This window comes from Habropoda laboriosa, unplaced genomic scaffold (genome assembly GCF_001263275.1).
Source record: "Habropoda laboriosa isolate 0110345459 unplaced genomic scaffold, ASM126327v1 scaffold111, whole genome shotgun sequence".
In the NCBI taxonomy this organism is placed as follows: domain Eukaryota; kingdom Metazoa; phylum Arthropoda; class Insecta; order Hymenoptera; family Apidae; genus Habropoda; species Habropoda laboriosa.
Window position 1 is genome coordinate 201,255 of NW_017100293.1, and position 17,867 is coordinate 219,121.

General features: G+C 36.8%; 4 protein-coding genes and 1 non-coding gene across 5 annotated transcripts in view; 3 read left to right on the forward strand and 2 right to left on the reverse strand.

The window, feature by feature from the left end:
* Window positions 1-173: 173 nt before the first annotated feature.
* Window positions 174-576, forward strand: LOC108573815. The gene is made up of 2 exons (XM_017936292.1): window positions 174-312; window positions 374-576. The coding sequence occupies exons 1-2, from the start codon at window positions 174-176 to the stop codon at window positions 574-576; spliced, it is 342 nt and encodes a 113-aa protein (XP_017791781.1).
* Window positions 577-1,107: 531 nt separating this feature from the next.
* LOC108573889 lies at window positions 1,108-3,036 on the reverse strand. The gene has a single exon (XM_017936373.1). The coding sequence runs from the start codon at window positions 3,034-3,036 to the stop codon at window positions 1,108-1,110; it is 1,929 nt and encodes a 642-aa protein (XP_017791862.1).
* Window positions 3,037-3,572: 536 nt separating this feature from the next.
* On the forward strand, window positions 3,573-6,665 carry LOC108573879 (vacuolar protein sorting-associated protein 51 homolog). Its single transcript, XM_017936364.1, has 10 exons — window positions 3,573-3,653; window positions 3,730-3,864; window positions 3,944-4,165; window positions 4,263-4,858; window positions 4,926-5,157; window positions 5,232-5,453; window positions 5,524-5,858; window positions 5,920-6,097; window positions 6,330-6,442; window positions 6,557-6,665. Exons 1-10 carry the CDS (start codon window positions 3,573-3,575, stop codon window positions 6,663-6,665), a joined length of 2,223 nt encoding a protein of 740 aa, XP_017791853.1.
* Window positions 6,666-15,277: 8,612 nt separating this feature from the next.
* Window positions 15,278-15,349, reverse strand: Trnaa-cgc. The gene has a single exon. It is a non-coding gene; the product is annotated as a tRNA-Ala (tRNA).
* Window positions 15,350-16,491: 1,142 nt separating this feature from the next.
* The window catches only part of LOC108573841 (mothers against decapentaplegic homolog 4), a 5,819-nt gene continuing 4,443 nt past the window's right edge, over window positions 16,492-17,867 (forward strand). The window contains 4 exon segments of the mRNA XM_017936318.1: window positions 16,492-16,558; window positions 16,663-16,811; window positions 16,849-17,128; window positions 17,328-17,570. Of these exon segments, the coding sequence (XP_017791807.1) occupies window positions 16,492-16,558; window positions 16,663-16,811; window positions 16,849-17,128; window positions 17,328-17,570 (739 nt within the window).

Consider the following 17,867-nt stretch of genomic DNA (forward strand, 5'->3'; position numbering starts at 1 on the left):
GCACTTTCTCTTTACCTTTCATTGTTAGATACATATAATAAGAATTTTTATATTAATATTTTATCCCTTGTACATATTTGGTTTCAAAATTGCTCAGTTCAGATGTATTCAACTTCAGTATTTTGATAACAGCTTATTCTAAATCACAAAATTACAATATTCCATAAGAAACTATGCACCCTAAATTGGATATTTGTGAAGACCACCCTCTTGGCATATTATGCAAGTGTGCAGAATACCAGGAAATAGGAAACAAATTTATCTTTTATAGTGTTGGTACAGAAAACTATTTACTGCCCAAAATGAACGTAGGTGAGCGAGAATGATTATACGATAAAGATAAACAAATTTTGACTTTTCCAATTTGTATTAGAACCAATTGCTTCGGCAAAAATATTGTGGAGAAAAAATCGTTTGAATTTTAATGAAGATTTTTCGAAACCAATGCTTCTTTATCCTGAAGAAAAAACAGATATTAATCCTTGTAATGTAGACAAAATGTGGATACCTATTTTATCAGATTTAATTCCACTAAAATTTGTAATAAATAAACATAAAAATGTATTTGGTAAATGAGTAGAAAAACATTCAAATTGATTAAAAAGTATACATATTTATATCATTTTCATTTTATATTTCAATGTTTTTTCACAAAATTTTATTATACAATAAATCTTTTTACATATTTCTTTTGCAACATAATTATACCTCTACCCATACATGTATACATATATGTATGTACCTTGTGCATGTACATACATATAAATACAAATGTATTTGCATAAATTACACAGTAAAATTATGATTTCTCCCTATTAAAAACTTTTCTTTTTAATATTAATTATCTTCACTTAATTTTCAAAAGAAAATGTTAAGTTTTCATAAATTTTTGAAATAGCGTAATATCTCTTCCATTTAAAAATGTACATTTCAACAATCATAAAAACAAATAACATAAAAATGTTTGAGGAAGTTACTACAAATATCATTTGTACTCTACAAAATTTTTTGTTGCTTTAATCTATTATTATCATGCCTATCACCATCATGTTATAAATATATAATAAAAATAATGTATTTTATTTATTTATTTATATTTTAGTAAATTTACAAGTGATCAATTACCATATTAACAATTGAGAGTTTTATCTGTGCTCTAGTTTTTTTAGGAAGTCTATGCATGTGAGGTGCCAATTTGCGCAAAAAATATTTCACTTCACTTCTAATAGGAAAAATTGTTCTTCTCATTGTTCCTGATACCTTTTTACGTTTCACAGATTTTTGTGGTTTTTGTGATAAACATTCCACTTCTTCAAAGTCTTGGTAAAACTGATCTTCTTTTACATTAGCTACTTCTTCGTCTAACACTTCCAATGTATGTGGCAAAATTACTTCTTCATGTACCTCCATCTCTTCTGTAGTCATTTTAGCCTCTGTTTCATCTGGAGGAATTGATAAAAATTCAACAATATTTTTATCTGATTCTTGTTTTTCCTGCTTTAGTACTGGCAGTGTAACCGACATCTGACCATTTTTCAATTGAAGTAATGGATCAATTTCATTAGAGGTAGTAGGAGTATGTATTATTTTTGTTCTTGTATACTTCTTATTACTTTTCACTGGCTTTTGTTGCTCTTGCTCAGGAAGATCTATTTTAATTAATAAACCTGGGGGAATGCTGGATAAACTATGCACTGGAATAGGAGCACCTAAATTTGATATGTCACCAGCAAATGGTAGAATCACCTTCTTTATGTTACCTTGGATATTATTTGTAATATTTGATGTAATATTATTTGCTATTGTTATGGGTTGAAACTGTTCTGTAATTTGGAATTTCCAATTAGAAGTAGGAGGAAGTGGTAATTTTCTTATCACACGATTTTCAATGTTATTAGGATCAGGCCTTGGAATGTTAATAAGAGTTGGCCTTTTAGATTTTCCACGTTTCTTTGCAAGAGGTGTAGGCTTATTATCTACCTTTGGTTTTTTACTAGATACTAAAGGTCTTGAGAAACCTTGTTTTTTAATTCCCTTAGTTGTATTAGTACAATTAGATTCTTCTAATATATCCTGCTCATCTTCAATTTGTTCTGTTGAATTGACAGTGTTTAATTGTGACACATCCTTTATAGTTGGGACTGCATCACATGGTCCTACTTTATGAAAACTTTGTCCTGTTTGGAAATGTTTCGAACAAAGCACTAACTTTCTTATTTGATTTGGAGACATTTTCAATAAATCCTCTCTACCCAAAAATTGACACCATCTCAAACACCTCCCTATTTCATAGGCAGGAAAAGGGTGAAACTTATATCTCTCTATTTTGTTTCTTGGGTCAGATCTTGATCTACCACAAGCAGCACATGCTTGACTTTCTAACACAGCTGGTGGTAGAGGTTCTAACTTTTTAAATTTCTCAGAAGAATTATATAGTTTTGGCTCAGTTACATATTCCATAATATATTGCTCAGATCCATCCAATTGATCAGGATTCCTGATGTTGGGAACAGCATTGTCAACCAATCTGCTTTTATAACCAGGCATAAATTGAGAACAATCAAAATGTTTCGAACAGATATAACAAAATAAAATCTCTTTTCTTGTCAGTCTGTAATATGAATCTACACCAACGAAATCGAGCCATTTAAGACATCGGAATTCTTCACCAGGAAAATGATGAAAGGTCGCACCATCGTAATCTAAACCTGGTGGATCTCGACGAGAACGACCACACAGTACACAGGTTATGTTATATAAACTTTGTTTGGGATCATAAATTGAAGGTACTGCGGTGTAATTTAATCTGTCGAGATATTCGTTTAAAAAATCCTTTTGCTCGAAGTGTTTAGAGCACACCATTCGTTGAAGCAACTGTTTCTTTGTAAGTTTATACAAATCTTCGCGACAACAAAATTCCAACCACTTTCTGCATCGAGCTTCGTCGTTAACGGGAAATCCAAAAAACATGTACTCTTCCTCCCTATTATTTGGATTCATACGCGAACGACCGCATACGACACACGGATGTGGCATTTTTCGAATTATTCTTTATCCTTATACCTTCGTCAAGTAGACAGTCTCATCTTGTCACAGGTTCGTGAAAAATGTTAAATCCAAATCAGAACTTTTCTGACTATTGTGGCTTGTACACTTCTCGAATGATTCAAAGTTAAATAATTTTCTCATAGTCCTTTTGTATACGATGTAATTTGATAATGTTTGAACAATAAAATTCAACGATAAGATACAATAACCCCTTCATTCTTTTTTTCGATCCTACATATATCTTAAATATTAAACCTTTCCATAAAGTGCAGCGATGTTAAGAAAGTTCAACAGTTTAAATTATACATTCACGAAACATTTTTTCTTACGAATAATTCACTTTTTTTACACGTTATTGCACTTGTTGCACTTTTCTTAAGCTTTACGAGAGGTTATGTTGCTCGATACAGCGTCTTTCACCTAACCTTTTGTAAATTGAATTTCTAACTTCGTAATACACTTGGCTAACCTAACGAACAGCTCTACTGTCAAAATATTTCTGTTGCAATAGAAAAATATACGAAATGGCAGAGAATTCTAATAATCCATATGATATTAATGGGCAGCACTTCAACCCTGATATGTATTTCCAAAAACTATTGAAAGTAAGTATATCTTTCTATTTTTATTATATTTTACATTAATTTGACAGTAGAAAATCAATATTTGTTCCTTCCACAGGAATGCACATTGAAACAAATTATGGATCATGAAGCAGAAATCATAAAAAATACCCAAATATTGAATTCTGATATGCAAACTTTAGTATATGAAAATTATAATAAATTTATATCTGCTACTGACACTATCAGAAAGGTAAAATTGTTTTACAGCTGTATAAGTGCAATTGTTATTTAACCCTTTGATGTATGTAAATTGCTCATGTACCATTTAGATGAAAACTGATTTTAAAGAAATGGAAGATAGTATGGATTTACTGGCAAAAAACATGGATAGTATTACTACTTTTTCAGAACAGATTTCATCAACATTGCAGGGTACTAGGCAGCAAATTTCTAAATTATCCTCTGTTCATGCTTTATTGAAAAAGTTACAATTTCTCTTCAAGTTGCCTGGTAATCTTAAAGATAAAATAAACGAAGAGAATTATGGACAGGTGACTATCATATTTCACATTATTAAATGCTATACAATTTCACTCGATTTCTACATTTAATTGTACTGGGTTAAATAAATATTCCTAACTTTTCTAGGCAGTAGATGATTATATTCATGCACAACGTGTATTAAATCAGTATGGTAATATGCCTTCCTTTCAAGGAATACAAAAAGACTGTGAGGATATTGTAGAGGAACTTAAATCAAGGTTGAGGATGCATTTTCACGAAAAAAATACACCAGCTGCATCCTTAGCTGAAAATGTAGAACTCCTGTTACAGCTGAAAGAACCAGCTGAATCTCTGTGCGCCGAATTTTTAACACATGCAGATGGAAAGCTAGCTACCCAGCTAGAAATTTTGGAAGATATGTCTACAAATGATATCATAGAATTTGTAGATATGGCCAGTTCAGGATTTCTTAGCGATTTGTGCCTGATTGTTGCATCTTACTACGAAATGTTCATAAATAGACCACCATCGGAAGAAAACGAATTTCCAGACGACTTTGACACGATAGCTCTTCCGCGTTTGAACACTTTTATCATGAAAAATATGAAAAAGTATTTCGATCTTATGGGAAAAAGAGTAGAGAATGTGGCTGATACAGATGTGTTGGTAAAAGCATTAGACAAATTCCACAGAAAAATACAGGCTATGAATGTATTGTGCAAAGGAACAGATTTTGCAAGGTAATATAAAAATAAGATGTTTTGGTAAAGAAAAATATATACTGATATACATATTTTTATGTATTAGGACAAGTACCGATATCGTTATTAACGCTGGCAGAAAACAATGTCGGAATCATTTGGACAGTTTAAAGTCTCACTTAAACGAAATACTTGTTAAAGTGAAACAAATATTGAATCCGAAAAATTCTCAAGAAAGGGACAGTAATGATGGTAGAATAAAAGAGATGCCAGAACTTCAGGCATTGCTTATAATGCCTATTATTGAAAAAGTTAAAGGTGTTTTACAAGACTTATTGGTTTGTTTTTTAATCTCCATACTGACACCGTAACAATTCGTTACGCTGATTGATATAAAATAATGTCATTTTAGGTATTCATACAACGACGTTTGTCGTTCAATGTGCAAACGGAATTTCTCCAAAACTTTTGTGTGGATGAAGTTAGGGAAGGATTAGTCGTTGGATTTCTTCATCATATAATTGTCATTGCAAATGGATTCTGTATCGGACCAGAGGTCTCGAAGTACTCTACTCTCCTACTTTTACTGAGCAAAATGTGCATCGAGTATAAAGAAGCTAATGTGAAATATTTGGTAGGAAGAAGAATTTGAAAATAATATTTAAACAAATATTTTCAACAAATTATCACGTCTGAATTTGCAGCTAAATATCACCGACGAGCTATTCAATATCGAACAGTACACGTCGTCTGGAAACGTGGTTACGTCCAAGTCAGAGATATGCGACAAGTTCCAAGAAGCGGCGCAAAATTTATTGAACTATTACGTGCGTATTCAAGGCTTGTCCGTGTCGCAGATGTTAGGGAAATCTGTCGAAACGAGAGACTGGTTGAGCACGAACGAACCAAGGACAGTTAGAGTAGCAATGAAGATGGTCGTAGAACATGTGACGCTAATCGATACTCAAGTCGCTGCTTTATACGACGACACTGACGGTCAAGTCGACAGAAGCAGCGACAGCAGTAGAAGAACCCACAGGTACGATATTTTACAAATATCAAATCATCGTCCTCTCTGAACAATCTACTATTTTTTCCAGCGTCAGTGTATCGAGACATCACTATAGATCCAGCTGGTCGTCGTACATGCCTAATCATATAGATTCGTCGTTGGTGACGAATATTCATAAATTATTCTCAGAGCGCATCGAAATTTTCTCATCGGTTCAATTCAACAAAGCCTCTATTCTTACCGGGATCATCAAAATAAGTTTAAAGGTAAAATACTTTTAGCAGACACGGTACAGCAATAGAGACAGGTGCTGTCGACCAGTTACAATGATAAAATAGCACAATCATTATCCACTTTGCATCGCGAGGATACCTTATTCTCTCGCGTTGCGTATACCACATACTACGCAACATACTTTGTACCTTCAATATGTACTATCATGAATCGACGTTTTATCTAAAACCTATACGACAACCATTTCGTTCTTTGTTCTCGTAGACCTTCCTGGAATACGTCAGATTACGAACGTTCAGTAAATACGGGCTGCAACAAATTCAAGTGGACACTCATTATTTGCAACTCTATCTATGGAGATTTGTATCAGACGAGAAGTAAGTTTCTGTGTTAATCGTTACTTCGTTAATTCCATATATTCGTTAATAATTACTATTAGAGTATAATTGATAATAATTCTTTTAAAAAAAAAAAAAAACATTCTTTTACAGCGTCGTTCATTTCTTACTGGATGAAATACTTGGTAGTGCTGTACATAGATGTTTAGAACCAGTTCTAATGGAGCCAAGTGTGGTCGATATAATTTGTGAAAGAGGCTGAACGAGCAAATTATGACCAATCTTATAGATATAGGTAATAATCTTATCTCGACTGATGTACTGTACAGTCTTTGGTAGTATTACGTCGTGCTGTATTTATTGTGTTGTAAAAATTGTATATTTCAAATACATGTGCACATTCCACGAATAAAATTTTTAAACAACCGAATATTACGCCGAACAAGAAACGATCTATCTTAAGACTAATTATATCTCCGTTCTTTTATTCCTTTCGTGTAACCCACCCACGCAGATCGACTGCTGGCAGGACTTGATCGTAGTGTCAAAGTACTACAATTCAAGTAACACGATGCACGACATACTTTTCTGTCTTTCCTTCTTCATCGATTCGGCGATACGATCTTTCCTCTCCTTTCCATCGCCCTCCCCACCTATCCGGGATAAAATAAACTCATCAAAGTCTTAGTACTCTATAAGAAGCAGGGTCAAATGATTCTAATAAGTCTTAATTCTCTACTACATTCGTGCACTTTTGAACTTTTATTATCCCGTAAATTTCATCAACGTCGAACGAATCTTTTTTTCCTTCGTACTTTTCACGAGAAATGTTCGAAAAAGGAAGAGTTTTGTCGAAAGGACGATTCCCCGTGCGATACGTGACGCAGAAAATGTGCAAAGAATAAATGGGACAAGAGTTCATAGTATATGGGGTTCTGCCGTACCCCCTTGGCAGTGGCTCGAGTTAATTCGAACTTCCTCTCGTTGGATGAGATTCATTCTCCGAGTATCCGGCGTAGGCCTACGCACAGCATTCTACCCAATTTAATAAACTCTTCTAAATTACTCGGCCGGGGCCATTCCCTCGTTCAATCATGAATTTCCCTGGAAATCCACGGAAAATTCACTAAATTTCACTCAAACCTTCAATCTTCGCCCAACGTGATAATTCAAATTTACATTTCCATCGATCGTTCTTTTTTTTTTTACATTTAAACACGTGTGTACCACATGTGAACGTTATCAAGGAACAATCCTTAGATTAGAATTTTAACGAACGTTATACCTGTGTCAGAACGACTACTTTCATTTGAAACTTCTATATCGGTGGAAGACGAGCAAAACATGCATCTATTCTTCGCGAGCAGAGAAGCGATATCATTGCTCAGTTACTGAATTACATATGTGGCACACGTGATCTCAGAAAACACCTGTGCACGTGTGACTTCTGTACGCTGCGAACTGTATTTCCGATGGCATTCTCATTCCAGCTTAAACCGCTGCCATATAGGTATTGACTAGCTACGAAACAGTGATAGTTATTCTATTTAAGTGTATCGAGGGTAAAGAAATTTCTCGAAAAATCGAATTCAAACTGAGTATTATCGGATGAAGGTAAGTGTTCTTCGAAAAAAAAAACCAGAAAGATCTTTAAACGATAAGTATTAATGTGCTTGACGAAAAACATATGTGATCGTTTGAACGTTAGTGATGCAACATTAACGCGTTTAATTTTTACCAAAAAAAAATGAGTGTTACTTTCTTAGATAAATGTATGTATATACTTGTTAAATATGAAGAAAGCGAAAAGAAGAATTAAGTTTAAATTGATTGAAGTTTCATTTAAATCTGACGAGGCTCGAAACAAGCCTAATCGATGCACAATGGATCCATAGGATCCGCGTAAGAAAAGAGCACGTAACAGGGATTGTATCCTAATAAAAGGTGGTACGCGCACGTTACGTATGTAGGTTACTTTAAATCAGTAAAATGGACCCGCATGAGAAAAATCGAGCGTGGATCTATCTAGATATACACGTAAGCTTCGACGATTATCAACGAAATGACCAAACTATTTCTAACAATAAGTGCAAGCTGACGGTCGTGCAAGCAGGAGGAGCGCATTCGGTGGCATAGGGGCACACCGCGTGCACGCATTAATCAGCGAGCTGTCCTTTTCCTCCATTAAACTCTCTGTATGACTACCGTCATTCTTCGTCAATTTGCACGGTCCTTCGACCAATTATTATTTGCTCAGCTAACGACACGATTCCCAACCACTACATGTACTCGTGGAAAACAACCAAAAAAACTTCTAACCAACGATGATTCACGCGGTCACCAACTATTGTATACCGACTGATAAATCTGTTTGAAACACGTTTGGACTGCTTTCCTGTACTTTACATAAGCGATAATATTCAAAATAATGTTGCGAGAACGAGGTATGTAAATACATACGTTAGTCGTATATAGACTGTTTGTAAATTGTTGAAAAATATTCTATTTTTGTTTTTCTTTTGCAGATCAAACGAAGAAAACATTGATCGATCGATCTCGTGTACGAAGATATTTCGATTTGTGACCGTAACAATGGGCAGACAAATGACGTGCTCATTGCTACGTTCGCAAATTAAGCTATCTTCTCGTCAGGTGTCTCGCTAAACGCCAACTCCATCGATAAATCGAACAACTGCACTATTAACGGATCATTTTTCTACGGCGAATGAATAACGTTTATTCACGTTCGAAGTTTAACGATACGATCGAAGGAAGGAAAATTGAGTAAAACGCGATAAGAGAAATCGTTTGACTAATGACCATAGAAAATTTGAACTTTAATCCCTCCTCGAGGTATATATTTGGGCCTGCATTTCGCATAACGCAGTCGACAGGCAATTGTGGCCGTGGACAGAAGAAGTAGAGAAAAGCTGCCACGCCACTTTAATTTACTAATCTGTGTGCTAAGTAGTAGTGCCGTAGGTGATGATTTAGAAATTCACTTTGGCACGATTACTTTTCACACAGACGAGCAATATCTACGATGGATTCGTAACGAATAGCGGTATTACGGAATATTTCTTTGATATTTCGAAAAAAGAGAAACAGATAATAAATTTTTCACACGATTTGGTACTCACGAATCGTTGAATTAACGTTCAACGATACTCTGGGTTCTCGGAAGCTTGCACGTGATAACCCTTGCAACTCCAAAAGCATTTTTCTCTACGTATGCTTCGTGACAAGCTTCTAAACATGTCACAATTGCTAAACGAGTCACTAACACGAAATAAAACGATACACTCTAACTATAAAACCACTTATTCCACTTATAAAAGTAAAATATGTCCGGAAAACGATTAAGAGTGGCGCGGGAAATCTCACCTCCGAAAATACTCACTGAACCGGAAGGGAATCTCTCGACCAATCAGGCTTCATCATCCAGGCCCGCGATTCTCAACTGAAGTACCATGGGTATCAAACCAAAGTTGTTTCAGGGATATATATACTTTTTTAATTCTACGAACATGTACAAAATAAATTATTTATATTATCCATAATTGTTCTTTTAGCGTTGTAATTTAGATTTTGTTATAAATTTTTTGTTTATTGTATTTTTAAGTAGATGGAATTACTTGTCATAAAATGTCATATGATTCAAGCAGTCCTTTCGAAATATATCGTTCCAAATCAGAAAGTAAACCGTAAGAAAGCAAAATTTAATACAACTGATTCCTCCCTCAACTCCTAAATAAATATCTATCCTGTCAGATTCATACGTATATTTAATTTCGATCGTAGTTTTATTCTTCATCGAGATTCTCACTGCGCATTCATTTGCGCGGCAGAGAGCCATTTCCGGTTCTCATTGGTTCCATATCGAATGGTATCTCGACAAGTAGAGTAATTCAATCGGTAAGTGAAGGTTGAAAGACACTGGCATAGAGAGAACTAGCGGACGAGTCGTATCGTGAGCCGCGCGATTCAAATCGTGCGCCAAGGCAAGGCAATAAGGATTTGGTCAAGCTGGTGAATGGTTTGATAACAAGCGGTGGAAGACAGGCACAGGGGAGACGCATATTGCCGGTCGGTTGGCCGACCATTCAGTGACGCGCGATTCTTCACTGTCCGGCACTGATTTCAATTGGTAAATTGATTTGGAACGATGGCAAGAGAGAAAAAAAGCAGAAGAGGGAGAGAGAGACGTGATTGTACGGGGTGAGAGGTTTGGGGGTTATAGTATGTAGAGAAGACGATAAAGAAAGAGCCATACACCGCCACCGTGACTGGGTGTACCGTCGTCACACACAACGCAGAAAACGATGGCGGTGGCAGTAGCAGTGCCTCTCTTGCGAACCGTTAATAGGTACTGAACGCTGGTTGAATGCTTAATGCACCGTGCTTCTAGGATTAAATTGACCAATCATTTCCCGCGCGGCAAGGAGCGGCCAATTACAGCGCTCGTCCGACTATATTAAGCCAATCAAGAACAGTTTATCGCTCAGTCGTCGGTCTACGTTCGGGCCGCGTGTGTCGTGCGAGTGTTTTCTTTTCTAATACGATTCTAACTCGTGAAACAAACGAATAGCGTGGGAAAGAGAAAAAAAATTGAACGTTTCTAGCGTTCTTTACACGTCGTCACGTTTGTTAGTTCTTAATAATCGTTCAGTGTTTCACGTTACGTTCGCAGATTTATGCATACAGTCTTTTTTTTACGTGGCGCATCTTCGCGAACGTTTGAAATTGCTCGTTTGAATTATTACGAATCGAAGTTTGTTAAATTCAAAGAAATTTATCGTTAACGATGATCATTCGAAGAAATGTGTAAGGGTACAAAGGGAAGCACGTGAAGAAATATTGAAACGAAATACACTTTTCGATATGCGTTTCATACGTATGATAAAGCTCATTCATTCCCAGTGGCGGTTCGTATTTCGATCCCTTGAGATCACGTTTCTTGTGATTACCGTGCATTTCTCTCGTCATCAACATTTTCACTGATCGATCGAGACACGGCTGGCTAGTTCGATGATTACATACTTTCTTCGGAATCTTCGTTTCGAAAAGGCAGTGTAGTGTTGCAAAAAAAGATCTGGACGATACTGTTCGACCATCGTTGGAAGAATGGGCTTATTCCGGAGAATTAAGCACACCGTGTTATTACATTAATAAGTGCGGAAGAATGTGCATCAATGGGCATTAGTGTCCTATAGAAGTTAAAGGTCATGAGATTTCCTTCGATTGTTCGGTCAAACCGGACACGATTCAAGTAACGCCTATACATATTTTCAAAAATCAAAGTCCAATAACTGTTAGCGTCGTGAAAGACATTTGAAAATAGACAAAGAGCCACCGAGTACTGGTAAAATATTGTATATTTACAGCTTAAGGCCGTGAACATCAATTTCGTTCGTAAACGCTTTCAAATAACATCGATCACGTGGTTCTATATAGGAAATCCTCCAGCGTCATACGGATCCGGTTGTTTGTAATACGTTAGTTATACATAAGAGAAACATTATTCTTATTTTCCTGGTAAATATGTTCACGATCACGCAAACAAGATTAACTCTCCTAACCACTAGTCACCTCACCGATAAGCACACTGCTCTATTAATACAACATTTCACGAAGAACGCTCTCCCTTAATCTCTCTCTTAATCTAACAAAAATTCTTCCAGACAATCGGACAGTCTTATCTTTCGTTCAATTGTTTAAACAGAAACTAGAAATCCTAACGAGAGATCCTAAGACTTTCCTCTCGAGACTTCCAACGTCCCGTGAGAATATGTTTTCCATGCTCGACTTACAACATATGAAACGAGAGATCACATGTGACCGCACGGTCAAAAGTATCGTTCCAACCTGACACCCCGGTGAAACGTGTCGAAGTCTCGAGAAAAGGCGTGGAAAAAGGAGGAAACCGACGCGATTCCATCCACCGCGTGATCATCGTTGAAACGATAAACGTACCGCGAACGAACCACGCGGAAAAACAAGCGAGAATGTGTTCGAGATTTCGTCATGTCCGAACGGTAGTAACAATTGCAGCCAGACAACGACGACATTTTGTTATTCATGAAAATATAACAGTACGCAATGCGTGGCTCGCCTGTATCTTGGCGACTTTTTGACCCCTGGCTCGGAACGATAGTACACAACTACCGAGAGGGAGAAGAATATCCGTGGAAGAAAGTCGTTCAAGCTCGTAGAAAAGAAATATCGACAAACAGAGAGAGTTCTCTATACTCTCCCAGTCACCAGTCTCTCTGATCCGATTAAATTTTTATACGCTACTTCCTGCACGCTTCTTTTCTCGTTCCGCGGCAGTGATCCAATATGTTTGTGCATCGAAAGTTTGTAGCGAGCGGAAAAATCGTAAACTATTTACCTCTATCTTGATTCGAAACTCTCGCAGCCTCTTAAAATAGAACACTTTCGGTTCGCGGTAGGAACACAGAGGCCACGGTTCTCGAACGCTCCGCGAATTTTTACAGAGTAACCTCGTAGAATATAAAGCGGTCTATAGTCGATTTTTCTCCAGTACTGTTCCGAAGTGGGGGTTGGGGGGGAGAGAGAAATGTTTCTCCTATTTGCTTCGCGGAATTCCTTCTCTGTTACTGTCTCTGTCATCCACCCACAATTTGCGCATCGTAGCCTAATAAGTTGACGAGCTATTTCACGAACACCCAGAGGGAGAGCCGGCATTAACAGAAATTAGCGTTAATTGGTATACTCTCCGGCTCTCTTCTCTCCCCCATTTTTCTGTAGTCCCCCTCTGCTCTCGAGTCAATCTCTCGCGTCTTCCCCCTTTTCTACGACCTCTGCACATCTTTGCATAGCCGTATTATATATTTTACCATATCTCTCCTTCCGAAAGTCTGTCGTGCTTTTTCGTCCAACTTTTTCACACGAGTCGACATGTCTCGAAAAAACGATCCGCCGAAAGTATGCAGCAGCAGCGACGTTGCGTGCGCAACATGCGTAGCAGAAGCTGGCCACGCGTCCAGCTGAAGCCACAACATCTTCTGGATAATCCTCTTTAAGCTTATGCCAGCTTTGCATTTTTTAACGTATTTCTCCTGAACGAACCCTATGTACGTACACACGTTAACCGTGGCGCTGATGGTACGATTAATAGATTCGAGGTTTTAGTAACGTGTGAACACGTCTGTTGATCGGAAGTTTCGAAGAAGAAGTCTCGATGGGGAAAAATCGTGCTTAAGCAAGTCTGAACTGGTAGCATTAAGGCGAACGATGAATACGGTGTTTGATGAGACGAGAAGCGTTTATAAGCAGCGACGCGGGGCGAAGAAATCAAAGATTCGATTGTAGGGCTCCCTCTCTATCTCGCGCGCACGCATTTCCGTACGCGATATTATTCCTGAACACCCGATTCTTCGTTTCTTCGCCTCGTCTAACTTAGATAAGTCACGTTTATTCCTTGAAATTCGCCGAACGTTCAACCTAACTGAACTCTTTTCAACATTCACGCTGATAAATGTATTATTCTATTTTTACAACATAACTGACCAGCGGATCTTGGAAAATCTAACGGCCAAGATGTCTAAATAGCAACAAGGACGCGTTAACCGAAACTGTCAACAGTAGTTACTCGGTTCTACGATATCGACGGAGGGCTGTTTTTGATGTACACACGATTTTGTATGTAAGTATGTGGACACATGGACGAAGTAGACTGAGTCGAGGTATGACAGACGTTGAAATTTTCGTGAGAGAAGCAACAGGTTTCGTTGCGGGGACCACAGATGCTGCGTGAAGCTCTAAATTTCTCGGAGAGAGGAACATGGTGGAAGAAAGAAGAACAAAGAGGCTACGATAGTGGGCGACTTTAATGACTTCTCGAGGTCGCTTCAATGAGTACCACTGTGTGTCATCGCATCATCATAGTGTGTACGGTATATAGTGTACGGTACCACGTCCGGACTAAAATTATGACGTATGTCTTACTATAGGTACCGCTTCGTAATAACTCCATCACTATCACTATCACTTCTGCTGCCTAGCTATATTACGATAATGAGTTTTTTTCTTTCTTTTAAACAAATTTTTTCATTTCAATTGTTCCTAATTATAGAGGCGGAAAGATGAGTAAATCGAATGAAACTATTCGAAGAAAGTGTAACAGAGAAGAGTATGTCTATTAGTAACTCGCATCTCATAAATAGGCTAACTTAATTGACTTAGGACTTCTATCCGTTTCGTAAAACGATTACAGCGTGCACGCAGTGAATGTGTCACGCAATATCTATGGGCTACCGTATTCTTCTACCGATTATCTAATCTCGTGCTAAATTATAGCAAAATGTGGGCATGTTATATTAAGATCTATCTCCTTTGGTCTGTTTGTCTATTAATCGTGTTTCATTCTCTCTCAGACTTTTTTAATTTTGGAAATTTTAATCAATAGTTCCTCTAGAAGATTTCTCATTTACGAGGAATTTGAACGATTAATTTTTTTTTGGCGTGATGATTTGCAGGGCTAAAGCATCGTTCTATGATCGAAGGGATGATTCTATGGCTATCGATGACAGGACTACGATAAATTGGACATAAATCCTGTCCTGTTCCTAAGTACTAGTGCCGCAGGAGTGATTAGGTTGGGTTAGAAATTACCGTATCTCCTGCTGCTCAAGTGCTTATCAATGGGTCGGGACGTACATCTACCTCCCTAATCATGGATTTCCTACCCAGAATGAAATTTTGTAGACAATGCTTGAATGTAAATGTTTTTCCCCCCCTTTTTTTTGTGCGTATCCCAATGTGATTTTTACCATGTACTTGTAATTATTTTATGTATTAAAAGTACCCTTCACGACAAAACTTGAATGTTAAAAGAAAAAAAAGAATGATTGGAGGAGCTGGGATTTGAACCCAGGACTTTCAGCATGCGAAGCAGACACTCTACCACTGAGTTACACCCCCTGTTGAATACTTTGCGTTTTATATTGAATAAGTCGTACGTAGTTTTATATTTAAATGGTAGATTAGCTACGTTCATTTTTGGTTAAAATTTTTTTCGTTAAAAAGTACATTGTATATTCTATTTTGAAATTCGTAATACTCCTTTGTGTTATTTTAGCGAAACTATTAAATACCTGATCTGTGAAATGTAATTTAATAAAGAGATGCAAAATCTATTCGCATTTATATTTATTACGATATCGATTTTAATATAATAAATAGCGGTTTATTTATTCTTTCTTAATTTTTGGGCACGTAATCAAAATTAAACTACACGTATCCGTTGGAGCGTCTGTGATAAAAGAACAATTTTATCAATATTTGCATAAATTATTAAAAGCTGTTTTAATCAATGGACAAGCACTTGGATCCATAGTAACGCCGAGTCCTAAGAACAGGTTGAAAGTGAAGAGGAGAATGAAAGTAGTAGAAAAGATGCAGGTAGATTTTAATAAACATCCCCTCTCCTCGCCCGCCGCCCCCTAAAGGGTGAAAACTTTTTAATCTTCATCCTGTTTTACTTCATTCATGGGGTACCTTGTTTGAGATATGTCGTAGATTAGTAAACATAGATGAAACTTGAAACGATATAGTTTATATAGGAATATTTGGTACAATTCGTGGATAGATGAGAGAGAACTGGACGCGAACATTGAAAACTTGCGCGGTATAGTCTGGCGCTTTAGTCGCTTTGCGAATTGTGCATTTAGATACTAGAGATAAGTGCGGTTCTACCAGGTCCTACTGATGTCGCAACGATTCAATCTAACCTCCGAAAAAAACTAGCAGCGTCCTACTCGAAGTAACTGTCAGTTCACGGTACGTCATCGTAAAGTGATTCGATTAAGGTTATTTCGTGTATTCCCGACTTATATTAGTTCGTCAACCGATAAGGTGTGTTCAGTGCCTGTTAATATTTTATAACTGCTTACATTCGATTCATTTAACTATTTCTCACTTTCAGCGAATCCACGTCTGCGACACATGGCTAACAGATCGTTGCTAGATGGTAAATCATAAAAACTTGAACACGTCGAAGCTAAGGATAAGAATAGTGTCTCAATCGAAGAATTGGAACGGTATTCGCCACGGCTTTCACAGAGATGGTTGGATTGGCGGGCGGGGGAGGTCATCTGTATCCCTCGCCCCCAATGCAACCTAATCCAGAATGTAAGTTCTAATAATGTTACTTTCTGTATATATTTCAAATTTTAGTATTTTTTCGTTACAGTACGTATACATCTATATTATTCAATATAAATGCTTATTTATAGTGAGAGAAATGACAGGAATCGCTCCTAGTGCTCCGACTAGTGCAGATGCTTGTTTAAGCATAGTACATTCTCTCATGTGTCATCGTCAAGGTGGTGAAAGTGAAGGGTTCAGTAAAAGAGCCATTGAATCTTTGGTTAAAAAGCTTAAAGTAAGCATTATTCTGTGAGGGAATTTATTTCATGAAGAAGAAATTCAATCCCCTTAACTACAATGTAATCCTTCTTTTTTTTTTTTTTTTTTTTTGAAAAAAATGTGTCACAATACAAAGAACTCTGGATGGCAGGCTACAAGTTGCTGGTCGTAAAGGTTTTCCACATGTTATTTATGCACGAATCTGGAGATGGCCAGATTTGCACAAGAATGAATTGAAACACGTCAAGTACTGCCAGTTTGCTTTTGACTTAAAATGTGATTCTGTATGTGTAAATCCATATCACTATGAGAGGGTTGTATCTCCTGGCATAGGTATGTGTTATGAAACATATCTTTTACTTGTTTTCATAGAGAGATCATGTGCTTCAATCGATGTTCTTTTCATTGCATTGTTTCTTTGCAAAGCTTCTGTGAATTCATTTGTAGCACCATAAGTGTAAATGATTTATTGTTGTGGCCTTGGTGTATGATGGAATGGGTTGGTTTCCCCGCACAGACCCGTTCTTTACAGACCTATCTGGGCTGACTCTACAGTCAGGAGTAGGCGTAGGACCAGGTGGTAGATTGGTCAAAGATGAGTATTCAGTTGGTGGTGGAGGAAGTGCAGCAGCTGGAGCAGTAGGATCTGCAATGGATGTTGATGGGGAAATGAACCAAACTATTCAGCATCATCCACCTGCTCAACCCACTTCATCTAATAACACCCAACCACCTCAGCAGCCTTTTATACCAGGCCTACCACCACCTAATCCAAGTAAGTAGATTTTTTATTTATGTTTACAAAAGTTTAATTGTCCATTATGAAAATACTGTGTTTCAACAATAATTTATTACACATTAAAAATGTATATGTTTGTGGTATTTATTAGTGAAGTAATCAGATTCATAAATATATTAAAATATTTTCATGTACCACTTTGAATTTATATATGCTGTTTTTATAGTTTAGTTGGTAAATGTGTTTTTATAGTATATTGATTTATTTAAAAATAAAGCATGTTTGTGTGGTCAAGATAATATAAAGCACTAAAAAATATATATATACATATAT

Excerpts from the sequence above, each read along its gene's own strand:
- LOC108573879 (XM_017936364.1), top strand. The coding sequence starts at position 3,573 with ATGGCAGAGAATTCTAATAATCCATATGATATTAATGGGCAGCACTTC. Across the intron at positions 3,865-3,943 it reads CTACTGACACTATCAGAAAG|ATGAAAACTGATTTTAAAGA; the intron begins GTAAAATTGTTT and ends TGTACCATTTAG. Across the intron at positions 5,454-5,523 it reads AAGCTAATGTGAAATATTTG|CTAAATATCACCGACGAGCT; the intron begins GTAGGAAGAAGA and ends CTGAATTTGCAG.
- LOC108573889 (XM_017936373.1), bottom strand. The coding sequence starts at position 3,036 with ATGCCACATCCGTGTGTCGTATGCGGTCGTTCGCGTATGAATCCAAAT.
- LOC108573815 (XM_017936292.1), top strand. The coding sequence starts at position 174 with ATGCACCCTAAATTGGATATTTGTGAAGACCACCCTCTTGGCATATTA. Across the intron at positions 313-373 it reads ACTGCCCAAAATGAACGTAG|AACCAATTGCTTCGGCAAAA; the intron begins GTGAGCGAGAAT and ends AATTTGTATTAG.